This window comes from Ambystoma mexicanum, chromosome 2p, assembly GCF_040938575.1.
Source record: "Ambystoma mexicanum isolate Mex_15411 chromosome 2p, UKY_AmexF1_1, whole genome shotgun sequence".
NCBI lineage: Eukaryota > Metazoa > Chordata > Amphibia > Caudata > Ambystomatidae > Ambystoma > Ambystoma mexicanum.
This window is the reverse complement of record NC_090923.1, coordinates 654372094-654393354: the sequence shown is the minus strand read 5'-3', so window position 1 is coordinate 654393354 and position 21261 is coordinate 654372094. Positions and strand designations below refer to the sequence as shown.

General features: G+C 47.4%; 1 protein-coding gene across 1 annotated transcript in view; it reads left to right on the top strand.

Annotated features, from left to right (window-relative positions):
* LOC138566650 (PE-PGRS family protein PE_PGRS45-like) overlaps positions 1–21261 on the top strand; it is a 162042-nt gene that overhangs the window by 119095 nt on the left and 21686 nt on the right. Inside the window, exons 5-6 of the mRNA XM_069644201.1 lie at positions 8364–8405; positions 9399–9487. Of these exons, the coding sequence (XP_069500302.1) occupies positions 8364–8405; positions 9399–9487 (131 nt within the window). The remainder of the gene's footprint in view (positions 1–8363; positions 8406–9398; positions 9488–21261) is intronic.

Below are 21261 nucleotides of genomic sequence, written 5' to 3'. Positions count from 1 at the left end.
TGATTGGGTAGATTGATTGCAGACTCCCCATGTAATCGGTTGGGTAGATTGATTAGGTAGATTGATTGCAGACGCCCCATGTAATAGGTTGAGTAGATTGATTGCAGACACCCCATGTAATCGGTTGGGTAGATTGATTGTGGGTAGATTGACTGCAGGCACCCCATGTAATCGGTGGGGTAGATGGCCTGCAGACACCCCATGTAATCGGTGGGGTAGATTGATTGCAGACACCCCACGTAATCGGTTGGGTAGATTGATTGTGGGTAGATTGACTGCAGGCACCCCATGTAATCGGTGGGGTAGATGGCCTGCAGACACCCCATGTAATCGGTGGGGTAGATTGATTGCAGACACCCCACGTAATAGGTTGGGTAGATTGATTGCAGAAGCCCCATGTAATCGGTTGGGTAGATTGATTGCAGGCGCCCCATGTGATAGGTTGAGTAGATTGACTGCAGACCCCCCATGTAATCGGTTGGGTAGATTGATTGGGTAGATTGATTGCAGATGCCCCATGTAATAGGTTGAGCAGATTGACTGCAGACGCCCCATGTAATCGGTTGGGTAGATTGATTGCAGACACCCCATATAATCGGTTGGGTAGATTGATTGGGTAGATTGATTGCAGATGCCCAATGTAATAGGTTGAGTAGATTGACTGCAGACGCCCAATGTAATCGGTTGGGTAGATTGATTGGGTAGATTGATTGCAGATCCCCCATGTAATAGGTTTAGCAGATTGACTGCAGACGCCCCATGTAATCGGTTGGGTAGATTGATTGGAGACGCCCCATATAATCGGTTCGGTAGATTGATTGGGTAGATTGATTGCAGACGCCCCATGTAATCGGTTGGGTAGATTGATTGCAGACGCCCCATGTGATTGGTTGGGTAGATTGATTGGGTAGATTGATTGCAGATCCCCCATGTAATAGGTTGAGTAGATTGATTGCAGATGCCCCATGTAATTGGTTGGGTAGATTGATTGCAGACTCCCCATATAATCGGTTGGGTAGATTGATTGGGTAGATTGATTGCAGACACCCCATGTAATCGGTTGGGTAGATTGATTGGGTAGATTGATTGCAGAGGCCCCATGTGATTGGTTGGGTAGATTGATTGGGTAGATTGATTGCAGACGCCCCATGTAATCGGTTGGGTAGATTGATTGGGTAGATTGATTGCAGATGCCCCATGTAATCAGTTGGGTAGATTGATTGGGTAGATTGATTGCAGACGCCCCATGTGATTGGTTGGGTAGATTGATTGGGTAGATTGATTGCAGACACCCCATGTAATTGGTTGGGTAGATTGATTGCAGACGCCCCATGTAATCGGTTGGGTAAATTGATTGGGTAGATTGATTGCAGATGCCCCATGTAATAGGTTGAGTAGATTCACTGCAGACGCCCCATGCAATCGGTTGGGTAGATTGATTGCAGACGCCCCATATAATCAGTTGGGTAGATTGATTGCAGACGCCCCATGTAATCGGTTGGGTAGATTGATTGCAGACGCCCCATGTGTTTGGTTGGGTAGATTGTTTGGGTAGATTGATTGCAGATCCCCCATGTAATAGGTTGAGTAGATTGATTGCAGACGCCCCATGTAATCGGTTGGGTAGATTGATTGCAGACTCCCCATATAATCGGTTGGGTAGATTGATTGGGTAGATTGATTGCAGACGCCCCATGTAATCGGTTGGGTAGATTGATTGGGTAGATTGATTGCAGACGCCCCATGTAATCGGTTGGGTAGATTGATTGGGTAGATTGATTGCAGACGCCCCATGTAATCAGTTGGGTAGATTGATTGGGTAGATTGATTGCGACGCCCCATGTGATTGGTTGGGTAGATTGATTGGGTAGATTGATTGCAGACACCCATGTAATTGGTTGGGTAGATTGATTGCAGACACCCCATGTAATCGGTTGGGTAAATTGATTGGGTAGGTTGATTGCAGATGCCCCATGTAATAGGTTGAGTAGATTGACTGCAGACGCCCCATGTATTCGGTTAGGTAGATTGATTGCAGACACCCCATGTAATCGGTTGGGTAGATTGATTGCAGATGCCCCATGTAATAGGTTGAGTAGATTGACTGCAGACGCCCCATGTAATCGGCTGGGTAGATTGATTTGGGTAGATTGATTGCAGATCCCCCATGTAATAGGTTGAGTAGATTGACTGCAGACACCCCATGTAATCGGTTGGGTAGATTGATTGCAGACGCCCCATATAATCGGTTGGGTAGATTGATTGGGTAGATTGATTGCAGACGCCCCATTTAATCGGTTGGGTAGATTGATTGGGTAGATTGATTGCAGACGCCCCATGTGATTGGTTGGGTAGATTGATTGGGTAGATTGATTGCAGATCCCCCATGTAATAGGTTGAGTAGATTGATTGCAGATGCCCCATGTAATCAGTTGGGTAGATTGATTGCAGACGCCCCATATAATTGGTTGGGTAGATTGATTGGGTAGATTGATTGCAGACGCCCCATGTAATCGGTTGGGTAGATTGATTGGGTAGATTGATTGCAGACTCCCCATGTGATTGGTTGGGTAGATTGATTGGGTAGATTGATTGCAGACGCCCCATGGGATTGGTTGGGTAGATTGATTGGGTAGATTGATTGCAGACGCCCCATGTAATCGGTTGGGTAGATTGATTGCAGACGCCCCATATAATCGGTTGGGTAGATTGATTGGGTAGATTGGTTGCAGACGCCCCATGTAATCGGTTGGGTAGATTGATTGGGTAGATTGATTGCAGACGCCCCATGTGATTGGTTGGGTAGATTGATTGGGTAGATTGATTGCAGACGCCCCATGTAATTGGTTGAGTAGATTGATTGTGGGTAGATTGATTGCAGATGCCCCATGTGATAGGTCCACCATTTCCCAACAGCAGAACCCCTTTTGTGCTGTATCCAACCCTGGGATGTGGTGTGAGTGAGCAGCTAATCTGTGGCACTGTCGATTGGGGGCTGGGGTTATTTAGTCAATATGGGGTATAAATCCGCTGAGGAACTAGAGGTAAATTCTAAGATGGAACACCCGAGGAGATCGCTGAAGTTGGTATGCATTTTTTTATTGGTGTAATTCATGGAAGGGGCTTTGAATGGTTTGTCTTCTTGGGTTGTGTTTTGCATGCTGGAACAATGTCAGATTTTGTCAGGAGCCTACAATCTTTGGCTTTGTACTACAAGTCCCATCATTCCTAACCAGCATTGCCAATGGTTAGGGATAGTGATATTTGTAGACCAAAACAGCTGCAGATTGCAGGCCTTGGAATTGTGTGATTGAGCTGAAACCAGTGATATTAAAGATTCCAAACACTACTACACGCCAAAGTCATAAGGGAAGAAGTATGGGATTGAGCCCATTATAATTAAAACCAGATCAACACAATCAGTGGATATATTTTGAATCTCTGGAGTACACTCAAGTAGCCCAGATGTGAGAAAGGCTCTATTGAGCCGAAACACGTGTCATCATACAGGGCGTTTTGATTTAATCTTGACTTAATAAAATACAACAAAATTAACAAAAATAAATTGGCACAGAGTCACAGAGTTATTTCCTTGTCCAATGTAATCTTAACGGCATAGGCTTTATACTGTGAACTCTGAGGAATTGCGACATTGCAAGGAAACTATAGTCTTGGAATTCCAGATTTGAGATCTGTAGCAGATAAAAGGAATAATAAGGAGTCGCCCACTAGACCGGCTGTAAACAATAAAAGCCAAAAAATGTCTGTGATATTAAAGGAGTCTCGCCAAACAAAACAGAGGCACTCAGAGAAAGCAGCTACACATGGGTATTGATGAAGATAGAAATAGGCTTGATTAAGACAGCTATATACCAGGGTAATCACACACCAATAGAACAGCCACATACAGGTAAGAAGCAGAAACGCCAAATGTTATAATGTTATAATGGATTCTTTCACTTTTTTCAGGGGAATGGAGACTGACCCACAGCTAGGCAACAGGGGTACATGCCAGATTTGCCTGGCTGACCAAGGACAGCTCTTAGGATAACAATGAGGTGGGCAGGATACGGTCAAACACATATATGACCTTCTTTAAGCCGGAGCCACAGAAGGCCGTTTTGAAAATGAACCTTCATCTCTTGCGTATATATGCATTTGGTGTGAAGTTATAGTTACGCAGGTTTTAATAAGGTAGAGTCTTTTAGGGTTCTCAGATCTTGACCCTACCTCAAGGGTCACCTACCTCCGTTGAGACCCTGGATAACAAAACCAGCACTCAGTAGCTTGGGAGTATCTTCATAACTAAATCTACTCAACCAGAGGCTAGTCTCTCATAGTATACATTGAGGAGACAGAAGATAAACTGATTGGTTGAGCAGGATATGTTCGTGGTCCTGTGGGACCCACTATTAGTGATAGGGCTCAATTGCCTAGTCAGGTGTCTTGGATAGGCTAATGCCAGAAGCCACATTTGTTTAGTAGGAAGCCAATTTACCAGTCGCAGCTCTGGTCCTTCAGTGAATGTTTAGTGGTGCTGCAGGCAAGCAGGAACAAGGACGGCCCACTTGAGAAGATGCTGGACAAGAGGGACGGTCAACTGTTGTAGCTAGAGTACGGTTCATCTGTGCTTTTACCAGCTCCAACCGGCTGGAGGGTTAGGACCGCTTGTTCTCTCTGGTCTCTTGAGAAGTCTGGCATCTGCCAACTATGGCAGACGGATCTTATTTGGTTTAGCGTTCTTTCATGCTTCAGGATTGTTAGAAAAAATTATGGAGCAGCCCCCCTAGTTTATATAGGTAGTGGCGTCACAAACGAAAGGCCCACTACCCACACTGTTCTTCTATTACATCTTGATGATGTGTATTGGGGTAAGAGGGTAGGGATATAACGATAATCTCTGTCGCGTCACATTTCTTTACAGCCTCACGTATCTCTTAAAACAGTTTGACTTCCACCCCCGCAATTCTCTTGATGGTGGCATGCCTGTCCCTGCTGCAGACGTGGCAGCTACGATCCTAAAAGAGTGAGTGCCGAAGACTCCTTCTGTTGCCCCTACGACCGGCCTTAGCATATATGGATGGGCCAGGCACCAGTTATACTCGTGCCTCTTTGAGGAGGGGCTTTGCCCATCCCTCATCACCGCCAGAGCAGAGTACGCATGCTTGGGCTGAGCCATACAAAGTTAGTAGCGTAGCAGCTGCCTAGAGACAGTGAGAGCACACCTACACATAGGCAGTAATAACCAGTAACACATAGGCAGGAGCAGAGAAGCCATACACCCGTGTCTGGGCAGAATAGAGAGAGCTGCATGTAAGCTACACAGCAGCAAAATAATAACTACACGAAGTCAGTGACAGAAGAGTACCACACAGGTATACACAGCTACACAAAGATGGTGACCAAGCAGACTCATGCAGGCAGTGACAGAGTGACCATACACAGCAGGGACAGGTTAATGCCACACTAAAGAGCTAAGGAATTCAAACAAGCACACATTGATCAACACAAGAGGCAGCAATCAGCTGTTGCACAGGGTCGTGACGGTCAGAGTTACTAATCACAGGCTTCCATAGCCAGCAGGGGACTGGCAACGTTTGACCTGGATGGCAAGTGTAATATTGTGCCCTCTGATATAGTCGCCAAAGTCCAACTCCTAGAGCAAGTAAACTCAACACCAATCTCTCCAGCACCCATATATTTTCATATCGTCCCCCTCCCAATAAACTGACTTCATATTCCTTTTATGCAAAACAACTTTCAGCTATGGTAGTGATTTCTTAGTGACCTAGGCCCCAGGAAACCACCCTCACATACTAAACCTAGTACAACATTTGACCAGTATAATATTATTTAGTGACATGGGTAAGTTGCAATTTGTGCACGGTGTTGCATCCCCTCCCATCCCATCGCATCTTTACATTTTAACCAATGTAAGGCAGCGAGACAGCTAGAGAATCCGTTGGTAGTGCTGTACCAGAGTCGCACCAGGGGCTCTGGTGTTGTTCTGAGAGCTAAACACCTCTCAGCAAGTCAATAGATCCATACCTGGCCTCCTGCCTCCCCTCTGCACTGCCCAAAACCAATAACTAGCACCCTGGCGTTCTGCCCCTCCACAACACCCTCACTTATCATCCTGCCGCCCTGCACCACAAAACCTGCACCTGGCATCCTGTCCCTCCACTGGTACGCATTCATTAGATGGCCAATATTATTATTATTTTGGGGGGTAACCCTATAGATTCTATAATCATGAGGAAATGAAGGCACTATGAGGCAAAGTGATTCCCTCAGAATCACATAATATGTGAGGTATGAAAGGCAGGGTTTGAGCCCTGGTTTCCTGGTTCTAAAGTTAACAATTTAGACAGGAGGGGCAACCTCCTCTTCTCTTTTTCACTCTCAGATTTAGAGCCTACAAAACACTGTTTTAGGAGTTATTGTTTAAAGGCTAAAAGTGGTACATTGTTCAATACATTTGACTTTCAGACAGTTCTAAACTCTGGCTTTCAAAGCACCAAGTCACATGATTAAGCAGGCTAACAAACTATAAGAGACATCTTAATAGAAACATATGTCGAAAAAGAAGGTATGCCTCACTTCATCGGAAAAAACAAAAGGGTCAAGCCAGCCCACAAGCAGATCCAGTGACATTCAGTTTAGGCACTGATCTCATCAACATCCAGTTAATCTGAGCTACCTTGACAGATTTGTACCTTTTTCTAATTCATCCTATTTTCTTTGCCCGCTGACTGCCTGCGTCTTTCCCCTGCACTTCATCCACAATACTCATCACCCATTTAACAACTCCCCTTCTCTGACCCTGCACTCCTCCCTTTGCTCATATTACTCAGTCACCAATTCCTTGAAACTCATCCTCTTCAGTTACCCATCGTGCCTAGAAACACTTGTGTACAGGTGCGTTATAAATGATGCATCATATCCTCACACCAGTCCCATTTCTTGCTCCTCACCACCTTCTGTTGCCTTGGATTCCATGTAAGACGGTAGACAGCCTTGGTTTGACAGTCAGCCTCTGTCAATCAGGCAAAAGAGCTGTGATTGTGAGCTTGCTGGTCATTGTGGCACGGGGGTACGCATTTGAACACCACAGAGCTACAGACACCGAGGGGACTTGACTTTCATTGTGCTCTCAAGTTGCACTTACTTGGAAAGTCAGCTGTATACTTCACGTCATGGAGTGGTGATGGAACGGGTGTAAGGGAGACCTATTATATTTTGTTCGTGTTCACAAGAATGTGCATCTTTCTGCTCTTGTTTGCGAGCCGCGAACGAACGTCATCACCACAAACAATACAACAACCACTACTATGACCACCTGTGACTACCTGTACTAACATCCATTGTGGCTATTCAGGGTGAAACTAGAATATTTTCATAATGAACTCACCAGTGGTCAAGAAATTACCACAACAGAGGGGAAGCATTCTTACAAGGTGAAACGGAGGACTAACTTATGTCATGTTAAAGGTTCTACCACTGCGCACTGTTGCCACCTGCATGGTTTCTTGTCTCTCTATGGACACTTACTTCCTTAGCAACACAGAATTATGATAAACTGCTAAGGATTGTAACAGACCATTGGTGTAGGTCCCACTGTGGTGCCAACATTACCATCCAGGATCACAGTGTTTGTCCTTCAAATGCGTACATTGCCTTTGGGCGCTATGACCATGACCGGCCGCACCCAGTCTCTCCTCCCTCTCACCCTGGAGGCTCATCTGTGAGAGCACTAAGACATATTGTTCAAATCAAAGCCTCACCCCATCCTCACAGAAGTCGAAAGGCCTCCCAGTCAGGCTAAATTCCGAAGAATGTTCAGTTTTCTTTTTTTGTCTTCCTTTTTACATATCACAACCCGGGCCCAAAGACCAACCACTCCGCCAGCCTGAAGACAACCCCCCGCACCCCACTTGCTCCACTTTCCAGCCCACCTCTGAATAGCGCTGCTTCACACAGGCACTAAGAGAAGTTATATGCAGGCAGGTCAGCTTCAAGTAGCTCCAGAGCAAATTCACCAAGTGAGAGAATAGATCCACGCAGGCAGTGACCGAGCACCTTTCGCGGTTATTGCAAGGAGTTGCTACGCACAGGAAGTTGCGAAGCCATTTTGCAAAGACAGGAAGTGACAGCACCCCCGCACACAGGCGGTGAGTTGGCAACTTCAAACGTTGGCGCAGTGGCATGCAGGCAGGTATGCAAGGCTGTGGTGTTGTGTGGCTCTGTAGGTGGGTACTGAGGATTGCAGTCTGGGTTTGGAAGCATATCCTAGGTTAGGCTGGTATTGAAGAGGCGGGGTGGAATTGCTGTTTCATGTTACCGTTGTGTTTTTTCTTTTCTAGGGTGGATGGAACAAGCCTGATTCCGGGTCTGGAAATCGTCTAGTAAGTATATTCTCCCACAGGTGGGAGGGGAGGGCAGGCTTTCTCTGTGACGGCGGCTCATTTGTGGAATGACCTGCCGCTTGCACGTAGAACTATTTCAAATCATCTACATTTCAGGAGATCCCTGAAAAAACTCTTCTTTTCTAAACTACAGTGTTTAGCTACGTGTGTTCCCAGCGCCAGGATACCTCTGGGTGAAAGTGCGCTATATAAACTCTAATAACATAACATATGAGCGTTCTAGCAGCAGGCTCCATTCCCAACTAGGTCACCACCATTCCTCCGTTTGCTTAGGGAAGGGACACATCCCTCCCAACTTCCAAGGGCCATTTGGTGTGATGCTAGGACGGGTGTATTGGAATGCTCCTGCTGGGGTTGAACATGGTAAAGTGCAGTGGTAAACGGTCAGCCGCGCGTATTGTTAGATGCTTTATCCTTCTTCTATGTCTAGCTTTTCCAAACCAGCGCTTGCAAGGGTCCCCATGTTAAGCATGTGCAGTTATCCAGACCTGGTGTTATTCTGTGGCTTGCAGTTTTGGTTTTCCCGTTTAACATTCAGGACTACAAATACCAGAGTGCACAGGTACATCTGACACTGGAGGACCTACTCTTGCATGGCATTGGACAATTGAGGACTCGTGTCAAAGCTGGCAAGCAAGGGCCTCACAATCATGGCTTTCTGGTTGCTTCGGCGAGCCTGTTTCTTTTCAGATCATTGGAAGTGGGGTGGGGTGGGGCAGGCAGCAGACTTGAACTAGGCCTCAATGTGCCATTAAGGATTCAGGCAAATGCGTGTGTATGTCCATCTGTCTAATGCTGTCTCCACTTTCTCTGTGTTCCTTTTGGAAGGTTACCCAAGCTGTGCATGTGGCCCTGTAGCCCACCTTCCCCATAAGCATGCTGAGCTGAGCCAGTGGCTGCATGCTGCTTCAACCACATTGCTGCACGCCCTACAATCCCGGGCCTGACTCTACACCTCTTGTTCTCTTGCAGACTGTTCCATACCACGCCCCTATTCCCGGAGGACTCTCCGTCCAGAAGACTATCGTCATTCAAGGGTTCATTCCCCTTGACTCTAAGAGGTACAGGAATAATTAAGTTGCACTCATTCCCATGTGCGCCTGTCCTAGGAAGTGACGCCATCCTCTGGACTCGGCATGGCATCCTAACTGTGTACCTTTTTAATGCCACATTTTTTTTTCAGATGCAAGGAATCTGTGGCAGTCGCGCTGCGAAGCAAACTATGCAAAGATGTTGCTAGCTTGATAGCTTAATAAAATGGCGGAGTGGGAGGCACAAAGGGACTAATACTAGTATTAGTATATGGGGTTTACAGTTCTCACGATTCTTTAATTAGAGGGAGTTTGAGAGAACGTAAAGATGGAATTGGAACCAATTGAAACAAAGTCTTACAATGTTGGACAGACCTCCCGGCCGTGGCTTGGAGTTTGTGTGAGTAACCTTGCATTTTGGCCCTCATTATGAGTTGGCCGGTCCAGAAATAAAGTGCCAGTAACAATGTGTACCTGCACCTTTCTTGAGCGGCCAACTCCAAGTCTGCCGGTAGGGGCTTTGATCTGCCAGCAGGCCTGACCTGCCAGTAGATTCGGCCCCTGCTGGGAGATAAATGCCTGAATCACCAGAACTGGTACCAAAGGTCCTATGGGACTCCATGGAATGGGGAGTTACTGGCGTCTCCACTGCCCGTAATGTCCTGGTAATACTGGGATATCGGGTGGTAGAGATAGTGCAGTAGTTTGCCAGTATCCCACCGGAATTACCAGCGGAATACCGGGAATCTCATAATGAGCCTATTTGTCATCTGGTTGCAGGTTTTGGCTCGGCTCCCGAACCTGGTCCTGGGTGCCCCAAGGTGGGGATTCTTCCGAGGCCCCCCAGTTGCATTTTGGCAATTGTCTCTGGGTTTCAACAGGCAGTAGCAGATTGACTACACCTTCCACCTCAGGGGCCAGCTCCCCCGGGAGTCGGGCATCTGGCTTGGGGGTATGACTATCAGATTACCATATTACTGAACTAGGGCTTTTGGGCTCCTCTGACCCTACCATAACTTCCCCGCTCCTTTGTTGAATAGCACTTCCTCCTTCCTCCTCCCACCTCTGATCTGCTCTGGTAGGGCCTGGTTTGCCGGAAACCCCCTGGTTTCTCTGTCTAGTAAGGGGGTATGCTCATCTCTCATCTCCCACCTCCTCCTATCTTTCATTCTGTCTGCCCCCCTAGTTTTTCTCCATCACCTTCCCCAGATGGTAATGTTTCCCTCTTTTTCCAAAAGTCTCTACTCTTGCCCTTCAGATAAATCTATCCTTCCCATTTCCTCACCAACTTTCTCTCTACGTGTTAACAATTCTTCTTCCAGCTTCCTTACTATCTTCTCTCCAGATGACAACACTCTTTCGTCAATATAACTACCTCCCACCAGCATCCATCTTCGAACGCTTAGCTAGATGCCAGAGTGCTCTTTTCATAAGGGCTTTCTTCCGACTTCTCTCCAGGGCCAGCTCTTCTCCCCATCACTGGAGCTCAGCCTCTATGGTTTCTTGGAAGTCTGTCTCAGACTCCTGCCCAGTCTCCTCCCCTAGCTCTTCTCCCTCTCTTATTGCTAGTGGGTGCTTGTCTACAAACGACTGCCTATTGGCTTCCATCAGGCTCTGGGGATAACACCCCCCCTTATCTTCCGCCAAATAATGTTCCCACTGATGGTAATAGCTCTTCCTCCTCCAAATGATTCTTTGTTCTCGCTCGTCAACCTCCTTCAGAATATTCTCTTTCAGTACTCCTCTGTCTCTTCACCCTCAACCAAAACGTTTCCTCCAGTCCCTACTGGAACTCCCAATAACATCTGATTGAACAAGCTGGTTTTTGTATTTTGTTGCTAACCCTCCCACCCACTGGGTCATTCTCAGGGTCATGGGTGGCACTTGTGTGGTATAGGCATGTCTGCACTCTGATTGGAGCAAAACAAATATGTGATGGCTGGAAGGGATTCGACCTACAAGTTTGGGTTATTCTGCCCCTTTGGGGTGGGACCAAGCCTGGTTTGCTAATGGTATTTTCCGGTACATATTGGTACAACAGACAGAACATCGATGGTCTGGCGTGTTGCCCAGAGCAATGCCAGTGGTTATTCATTCAAATTCTTCCAGCCATCCCCTTTTCTCTTTTTTATGTTCTCTATTTGGGCCATGTATCTGTGGTCATGTTGGCTAAAAGGGGGCTGTTTCCCAGAATGTAAATTACAAGTCAGAGAAACATTTGGTAAGAAGGGGGAGCTGTTTATTTAATATGCAAAGCGTGTGGGGCACCATGGCTTATCCTGTCCCACACACGCGTGCAACGCATGTTAGTTTGATTTCCTTTCTATTCATTTGTTAAATGCAACTTTGTTTCTATGGAACTCCCACAGGCTTGCTGGAACGCCTCATCCTTATGAATGTTTCCTCCGACAGCGCCACCAAAGAAACAGATGCATTTCCGCAATTGCCTGTGAACTTCCCACATGGCATCTTTGTCTCTTTCAAGGGAAAGGTGTTAATTCACAGTGGTGCTTGGATCTGGCTTGAGCCCTAATGAGATGTAAGAGTGTGCTCATGGGACTGGACGTATGTGGGGACCTACTGGTGTTAATCTGGGGCTGCTCCATATAACTCTTCAGAGTCCGATAACCACTAGCTTTGGAAGGCACCGGAACCTTTGACAACCCCATTGTCAGACCCTGTTAGAAGGATTTTCAGAACCAACATGTGAGGGTTCCGAGAGGCATATTTATATACCAGTTCAGTTCTCTGGTTGTACCGTGTTAGTCAATGGTAATATAAATGGTGTGGCTCCAAATAAGACCAGATGATACTTTATATATTACTTTTTATTCCCTCTGGGAAAGACCCCGTTATCTTTGCCTGTCCGTGTACCTGATTTGTAGTTTTTCTCAGCATTAGATGATGAACTCCCCCTCGCCGCCCCCCCCAACACATTGCAGCCTTCAAGTTCTAAACGGAACGGTGTTAAGTAGGGCATGGATCAGTGTAACTGAAGAGAAGGGAAAGAAAAAACCAGCCCACACTTGCATGCTCTCAGGAAAGCCGAAGAGGAAGGGTTTGTGTCACACATAGGTGTAGTCCAGTTGAAACTCGGTATGTCAGGGCGGTCCCTTTGCTACATCAGTGGTGGCCCAACCACCCACTTATGCTTGTTGCCTGTAGAAGGCCAAAAGAGGGGAGACACAACCAGTTATGTGTTAGGCCTATGTCTAATGGAGCCCAATGTGGTACGTTTGTGTCAAATACCAACACAATCATGTGGAAATTCTGGGGTTTGACTGAGGACCATGGTCCTGACAAGTCGAAGCAAGTTTTTGAGCTGGAGCATTTTGAGGGTAGATGGGGCTGGGTTGGAGGGAGTCTGGCAACGATTCTTTCCCTTAGAGAGGTTGGTGGGGCTGGTGCAGTGTCCGTTGGACACCCGTGAACGGCTTTGGAAAAAAAATGATGGAAAGTGTCGGGTCTGAATGTTGTGATCCCTGTTTCCCTATCAGTGTAAAAAGTGAGTGTGTTAGTTGGTATAGTTACTCATAAAAATGTTCCTACGGCCAGCATATTGAAAATGTGCATGCATTTGAATTTGAATTCAGAGGTCTTTATTGGCTTTGTCAGTTCGGAACATACCCTGAATTCATTTTCAAAGTCATTTTCAGATCATCAAGGGTATGATTAGCTTCCGTAAAATGCTCACCGACTGGAATCCTTTTTGCGCATTGCTTGATGCTCTGAAGATGGAGGTTAATGCATGTATGTAGAGGTTAACCAGTTTCTCCTACATAGTAGCCCTGCCCGGGGCATGCCATGTGCATAATCAAGTAAATAATATTGCCAGATGTGCATGTAAAACACCACTTCATTTTGTAGCCCCGCCCCATGTGAGGTATCTTGATTGTGTCCAAAATGTTCATATGTGGGCTCAGAAGACTGTCCAAAAGCAAGGAGGGGCATCTCAGGGAAAACGTGCCCAAGACGTTCTTTAGCAATCTTGCGGAGGGCTGCCAACTCAAGATTAGATGTGACTACCAGCGGCACATGGGCATGTGTCTCATTCCCTCTGTGTTCTAAGGGGGTTGCTCTATAGGTGGTGTGTAGAAACACACCCCCACCACCACCACCCCCCCTAGGCTAACAAAGATATTAATTTGCAAGCTTTTGTAATTTTCAAATGACTTCTCCAGGCATAGGAAGAGAATGAGGCTTTTGGAAGAGCAGGGCAGCCAAGTATTCACTGTCGGAATGTCTTATCGGTTTGTATCTGTGCCTTATCCTTCAGAAGTTCCCCCACACGCATTCCAGTCACAAAGATTTAAGTGGGGCACTGAAAAGGACATGCAAGCAGGCAAGAGACAAAGACAGTGCTGGGCTGCACTCAAAGAGGCATAAAGGAATGGAGTAGTGTCATTTTCTCTGCCAAGCTTAAATGTAGGTGGACATGATGGGCAACAGGTTTAGAGGAGATGTGCATGCAAATGACTATCTAAAACATACTGGCCTTGAATAGGTTTGCACATGCTATGACTGACATTACCCCATTCCTTCATGCCAAAGAGAGGTATAAGACCCCAAACCTCCAGTAAGGAATAAGTTACTTACCTGCAACTCCTGTTTTCCAGCATTGGTATCTTCCATAGATTCCCATGCTGTGAATATTCCCCGTCGCCAGGATGGGAATCCTCTGTAACATAGAGCAGTCTAAACCTTGTCACTTTTGTGCTCTAGTACAGTCATTTTTCGGGGTCATACTGCCCACAGCCAATAGGAATACCTCCCTTAGGCTCCTCCCCTGTTGGCCATCTTCCGATTTTGTCAAGCGTACGTGAGTGTCAGTAAGAGCTAAAAGACAAGCCATGCAGGGTAGGAGAGAGGGTCGCATGTGAATCTATGAATGCTGGATAACCAGAGTTACAGGTAAGTAACTTATTCCTTCTCCAGCATTGGATCTTTCATAGATTCACATGCTGTGAATAGATTACAAAGCACTATTAATAAACAATATATAGGGGCAGAGGCAAGCTCCCAGAATTACTTAGCACTGGAAACGTACTAACCTCATGCAAACAGGTTCCTCAGAACCGATTGACTGACCCATGATTCTTCCACTGAATCTCTGTCGACACACTAGAACCTGGTGAATGTATGCACCTATCTCCAGGTGGCTGCACGGCAGATATCAGGCAGCGGGATCCCAGAGAGGTGCACAGAGGTAGCCGCTACTGCTCTGGTGAAGTGACCCCGGGGCCTTCCCAGAAGTTGCCTGCTCACCTGTTGATGGCAGAAGGAAATGCAGGCAGCAATCCACCTGAAAATGAATGACTTAGACAGATCCTTCCCTGGCCCAGTAGGTCCAAAGGTCATGAACAATTGACCTGTTGAACGGAATGACCACATCCAGCGTGTGCAGTGCCCGCTCCACTGGGGATGTCGGAGTGCCAAAGAACCCTGGTAGAACCACCGGCTGAATCAAGTGGAATGAGGATGGCACCTTAGGCATGAAAGTTAGGTTAGTATTAAGGATAGCCTTCTCTTTGTTAAACGCTAAATTAGGCGGTTTGCAGGAAACACCTGTATCCCTCCCACTCTCCTGCCTGATGTTACGGCCACCAAAAAGCAGTCTTCCAGGAAAGATGCTTAATGGATGCCTCATGCATAGGCTCAAAAGGCGTTTATGAGTTTTGAGAGTAGCACATTTAGTTCCCACGCTGGAGCTGGGCGATGGTCAGGTGGAAAAAACCTGAAGAACCCACAGAGCAATTCCTTTTCTAGCCGGTGAGACCACAGGGATGGTGTGCCTTTGAACGGTTGTATGTGGAAATCGCAAGTAGGTGCACTTTGATAGAAGAGTGCATCAAGCCCGAACGGGCCAAGCATAACAAATAAGGCAAAATGTCTTCTGCCCGGAAAGCATACGGCTGAAATAGGTTGCTCCTGCACCACACTTGGAAGCACTTCCACTTGCTTCTGTAACCTCTCGAAGTGGACGGAGCTCTCGCCCTGGCTACAACCTCTTGCAAGTCTTGCGGTAAGGACAAAGATCTGAATTCTAAGAACACAGGAGCCAGCCTGTCAGATTGTGTGAGGCCGGATCGTGGTGCAGCAGTGCCCCTTGGTTTCTGGACAGGAAAGCCTAGTGCAGGTTGAATTTGAGAGGAGTGCTGAGGCGAGGACAAGGAGGTCACAGAACCAAAACTGTCTGGGCCACACACAGGCCACTAATATCAGTTTGCACCAATATAGCCTGAAGGTGTGTATGACTCGAGGCACTGGCGGGATTGGAGGGAATGCATAGAGGAACTTCCCCTCCCATGGAAATGCAAAGGTGTCCCTCAAGCTCTCCAGATGAGGGAATTGGCTTGAAAAGCTATTGTATCGATTGTTCTGTTAGGTGAAAAACAGGTCGATCTCCGGTGCTCCCCAAGTCTGGAACAACAGGCTATGTTGATCCTCATGCAGCTCCCACTCTTGGCAAGAGCCCAACTCACTGCTGAGGGAATCCACTAGAGTATTCTGAATTCCCGGCAGATAGAGCAGAATGAGAAACATATGGTGCTGCAGAGCCCAGTGCCAAAGAGCCTGAGCTTCCTTGGATAGCTGAGGGTATCTGGTTCACCCTCAAACCCCTGTTTAGGGACATAAAATATTGTCGGTGCAGACCCGTATGATTTACCTCTCCAGCAGGGAGAGGAAGGACTTCAGGGCCCAGAATATTACCCGCAACTCCAGCAGGTTGATGCGTAGGCTATTTTGCTCTTGGGACCAGAGGCCTCTTGTGTGTTGGGCCTGACCGTGGGCACCCCAGCCCTCCAGGGATGCATCCGTCGTGACGGTGACCTAATGGTCCAGCAGCCTGAATGAAGCACCCTTCACCAGATGCTCCCTCAACGACCACCAGCAAAGGTTCTGCCTGAACGCTTGTGTCAGAATGATGCGTTCGTCCGAGGACCCTGATGCCTGTATTCATTAGGCATCTAGAAATTCTTGCACCGGCTGCATGTGCAGCCTGCTGAGTGATCAAGGGGATGCATGATGACATCATCCCCAGCAATGACTTGTAATTGCGGTCTGGGGTCATCTGAGCACTGCTGAGGCAGTGTAACTTTTCCAGAAGCAGTGCCACCCTTTTCTCCAAGGTTCTGGCTGTGCCGGCTTGGGTGTTATGTTTCGCTCCAAGGTAGAGTCCCTGTCTTGATGGTATTAGGCGTGACTTTGGTTCGTTTATGGAGAATCGGAGCTGTTGTAGACACTGGATGGTGGACACTGTGCTGACTTCCACCATTGGTAGGAGGGGAATTTCACCAGTCTTCTAGGTATGGGTATGCGTGGATGCCCTCTCGCCTTTGTTGAGCCACCACTGCAGTGAGGCACTTGGTAAACACCAGTGGAGCTGATCGCAGGCCGAACGGTAGGGCCTTGAATTGATAGTGCACTTCTGCCACTACAAAGCAATGGTAACACTAATGTGAGCGCAGAATAGGGATGTGAAAATAAGCACCCTCGAGGTTGAGAGATGCCAATACATCTCCCTGTTGCAGCTGAGACAGGACCTGTTGCAGCATCACCAGGAAGTAGCAGGAGTAGATTCCTGTTGCCAGTTCGTCCTTTGGCACCTTCTCCACTGCCCCTTCTGCCAGTATTGAGCACACTTCTTGCAGCAAGAGATGCCATAACTTCTCGGGCTTGTGCGTGGGTGGAATGTCCGGTGGAAGTGTGCAAACTCCAGTGAGTGACCCTGTTGGATGAGGGATGGCACCCATTAGTCAGATGTGATGTTCTTCCATTCTTTGACGAATTTTGACAGTCGTCCTCCTACTGGGGTGCTGAAGAGGGGGGACCGGGCCCTGGGCTGGTCATGGTTGCTTGCCGGATTGGCCCCTTGATTGGGGAAGAGCCACGGCAGCGCTGTGAGCCTCTATATGACTGGGCTTTTCTTCTGTACTGGTCCCATGAGGAGTAAGGTGACTTGTATGAAGATGACTGGTATGTTGTAACGCTCACCTGATTCTCGCAGAGGCGCCGGTCTTGACTGGGCGACTACCGTATCTTCAAAGGTGATGTGTAGCACCCGGTTGGCTCTTTGGGCTGGACCTCTGTGCACTGTATGCCTGACGTGTAGAGTAAGATGTCTGCAGATAGAAAATATGGGGTTAATGAACTGGGGTTATTGGGGTGTCCCTATCTCTTTCCTCTTCTCCTCTCCTGTAGACCCCCAAAGGTTAACGCTCTCACCTTAGGTAAGTGAATGCCGAGCTCTCCATCTGCCTCGGGGCAGGGTGCTGTAACCAGTTTCTTCACTGGATAGGTAGCGCAGGCCTCTTGACTTCAGAGGACTGCTGTCCGTCGTTTACTGCACGAACGGTAAGTTTCGAGTCATTCAAATGTCTTTAAAGTCTTTAGTAATGATGTCTCTTGTTTTGCAGGGTTCCGGCGATGGCGGATGACGGGCTGGAGTGAGTTGAAGATGGAGCCCGTGTGATGAATAGAAGCGCCTGGAAGCACGTAAGTAAGCGCTTGTTGCCTGCTTCACTATGCGCTCTAACTGTCTTTTTATTTTGCAGGTACGAGTTCGGAGCGGCTGCAGGGTGCCGGAATACCCACTGGATTAGATGTGGAAAGGAGTAATGGCACGTGAGTATTAAAGTTCCCCAATGTCTTTAAACGCACCTTGTTTTGTCTTTCAGATGCGGGATGCAGCGCCGAAGGCCTCCGGAGCGTACGAAGAGTAGGTAAGCCTTTGCCTTTCAGATGCCGGAATGCTAACCTGTTCTTTCTTGTCTTTATAGGTGTTGCTGAAGACTGGATTCAGGATGGTAAGCCTTTTTCCTTAGGCCCAGGACCGGATGCAGAAGACACGATGAGCGTTCTGCTGCAGAGGTTGCAGAATAACGCAAAGCAAGATTCATCCACCGGGTGTCGTTTAAATAGCCTCCTGTAGTGCTTAGGTGTCTCCTTCCACAGCCACGCCTAAGTAAGAAAAGAGTTCCTGGTAAGAAAAGAGTTCCTGCCTTCCAGAAGAGTTCCAGTGTTCTGAATCTAGGGAGTGGCTCCAGCCCTACCCAACAGGAAAAGTAGTTCCAAACAGAAGAGGATCAGAGGCTCAACTGGCAGGCAAGTAAGCAGCATGGTCTGCTGAAGGTAAGTCCACCCAAGCATTATGAGCCCGGCGCTTCCAGCGCTGGGACTGGGCATATTTATGAGCCTGGTGCCACTGGCGCCAGGACTGGGTCCAAAAGGTCCCAATTGGGACTGGTTGGCACTCGGAACCTGGGTTATGGATCTGCTTCCAAGGGAGTTGGGAAAACCCTGACCTTTTGGAAGCAGAGATCATGACAGTACCCCCCCTCAAGGCCCCTCCCAAACCGGGCTTCTCCGGGGGTTTTGGCTTGTCAGGAAATGTTCGGTGAAATCTTTTGATTAGGCGAGGAGCGTGGACATATTCAGCAGGTTCCCAGGATCTCTCTTGGGGGCCGTAGCCTTTCCAGTCAATTAGGTAGAATAGTTTAGATTTGGAGATCTTGGAGTCCAGAATGCTTTTGACTTCAAACTCGAGTTCTCCATCCACTAGGATAGGTTTTGGAGATTTGGTTAGACGGGTTTGAGGTTGCACGGGTTTTAATAGAGAGACGTGGAAGACCGGATGTATCTTCATGTGCGGGGGCAAGTCCAACTTGACCGCTACTGGGTTTACTATGGTAGTGATGGAATAGGGACCAAGGTATCTTGGGTTGAATGTGCGTGGCCCTTTTAGAGATAGATATTTGGTGGATAACCAGACTTGATCCCCTACTTGATAGTGAGGGGCTTCCTTCCGATGTTGATCTGCTCCTTTCTTGTATTGTTCTTTAGCCCTTTGAAGGTGAGAAACAGCTTCCTTAAAGGCTTGGGTGATTGTAGAATGCAGGTAGTCTACTGCTGGTGTTTCAAGATCTTGGAGGGGATCCAACTCCGAGGTTCGAGGGTGACTGCCGTACAAAAGAAAAAACAGGGTTTTCCCAGTTCCCAAATGGACAGAGTTATTGTAGGCATACTCGGCTATCCAAAGGATATCTTTCCAAGTTTTTTCAGTTTGTTGCAGCATGCAGCGTAAATACTGTTCCAGAGTTTGATTGGTCCTCTCGGTTTGTCCGTCGGTCTGAGGGTGGTGACTGGTCGATAGTCTCACATCAATTTGAGCCGACCGACAGCAACTTCGCCAAAAATGAGAAATAAATTGACTACCTCGATCCGAAATTAGAACCGAAGGAAAACCGTGCAGTCGGACGATGTTTTCGAGAAATTCTCGGGCCAGAGTTGCTGCTGTTGGCAAGCCTTTGAGCGGAATGAAATGCGCCATCTTGGAGAATAAGTCCACGATTACTAGAATCGTATTGTATCCGGAGCATGGAGGTAGATCGGTGATGAAGTCCATAGAAAGCGTATGCCAAGGGCGAGGTGGGATGTCAATAGGGCGTAAGAGGCCTGCTGGTCTTTCCTTTTGACTCTTGTTTTGGGCGCATACTCCACAGGACATTATAAAGTCTCTGATATCTTTTTTCCAAGACGGCCACCAGAAGTAGCGCTTGATCTTTTCTGAGGTCTTGGCTATACCGGGATGACCTTCCATTAAAGAGTCGTGATAACAAGAGATTACTTTTTTCTGTAAATCTGTGCTGGGTAGGTATAATCGTTCTTGGAAATACAATAAGTTGTCCTTTGCTGCAAAGTCCTTTCCCTGCAGATGCCAATTCTGTATGTCTGCTGGAGTTACAAGTTGCCTGGCTTTATCCTTAACTTCCTCTATGGATTCTGTGGCGATTACACCCAGAATTCTTTGTTCGGGAATGATTGGTACAGGTTTAGGGTTGACCAAGTGTTCTTCCACTCCCATCCGAGAAAGGGCATCGGCTTTACCGTTCTTTGTACCAGGTCGATAGGTAATTATGAAGTCAAACTCGGCAAAGAATAATGCCCAACGGAGTTGTCTAGAGGATTGGGCTTTTGCGGTCTTCAAATATTGCAGGTTTCGGTGATCCGTAATCACAGTAACGGTGTGTCGGGCCCCCAGCAGATAATGCCGCCAAGCCTTAAAGGCAGACTTGATAGCCAGAAGTTCCTTGTCAGTAATCGTGTAATTGATTTCAGGAGGCGAGAATTTGCGGGACCAAAATGCCACGGGATGCAACTGATTGGTTACCGGGTCCTTTTGTGATAGAACTGCCCCCATGGCAAGGCTTGAAGCATCAGTTTCCACGATGTAGGGGAGTTCGGGGCGAGGGTGTTTTAAGATTGGTGCAGAGATAAATTTAGTCTTCAAATCCTGGAAAGCTTGTTCCGCCTCGGTAGACCATTCAAAACGTTTGTTTTTCTTTAACAAGGCAGTGATGGGCTGGACTATTCGAGAGAATTCGGGGATAAACCTGCGGTAAAAGTTAGCGAAGCCTAACATGCTTTGCACACCTTTTACGGAGGATGGTGATGGCCATTTGAGAACTGCATCGACCTTCTTTGAATCCATACGCACTCCGCCAGGTGATAATATGAATCCCAAGAATTCAACTTCAGTCACGTTGAAAACACATTTTTCCAACTTAGCGAAAAGTTTGTGTTGACGCAATCTTTCGAGGACCATTTTCACGTGTTTCCGATGTTCAGATTCCGATGAAGAATAAACGAGGATGTCATCAATGTAAACAACAACACATACATCTATGAGCTCTCTGAGGACATCGTTCATAAAATATTGAAAGGCGGCCGGGGCATTGCAAAGTCCGAAGGGCATGACCTGATATTCAAATAGCCCATACTTGGTGCGGAAGGCCGTCTTCCAT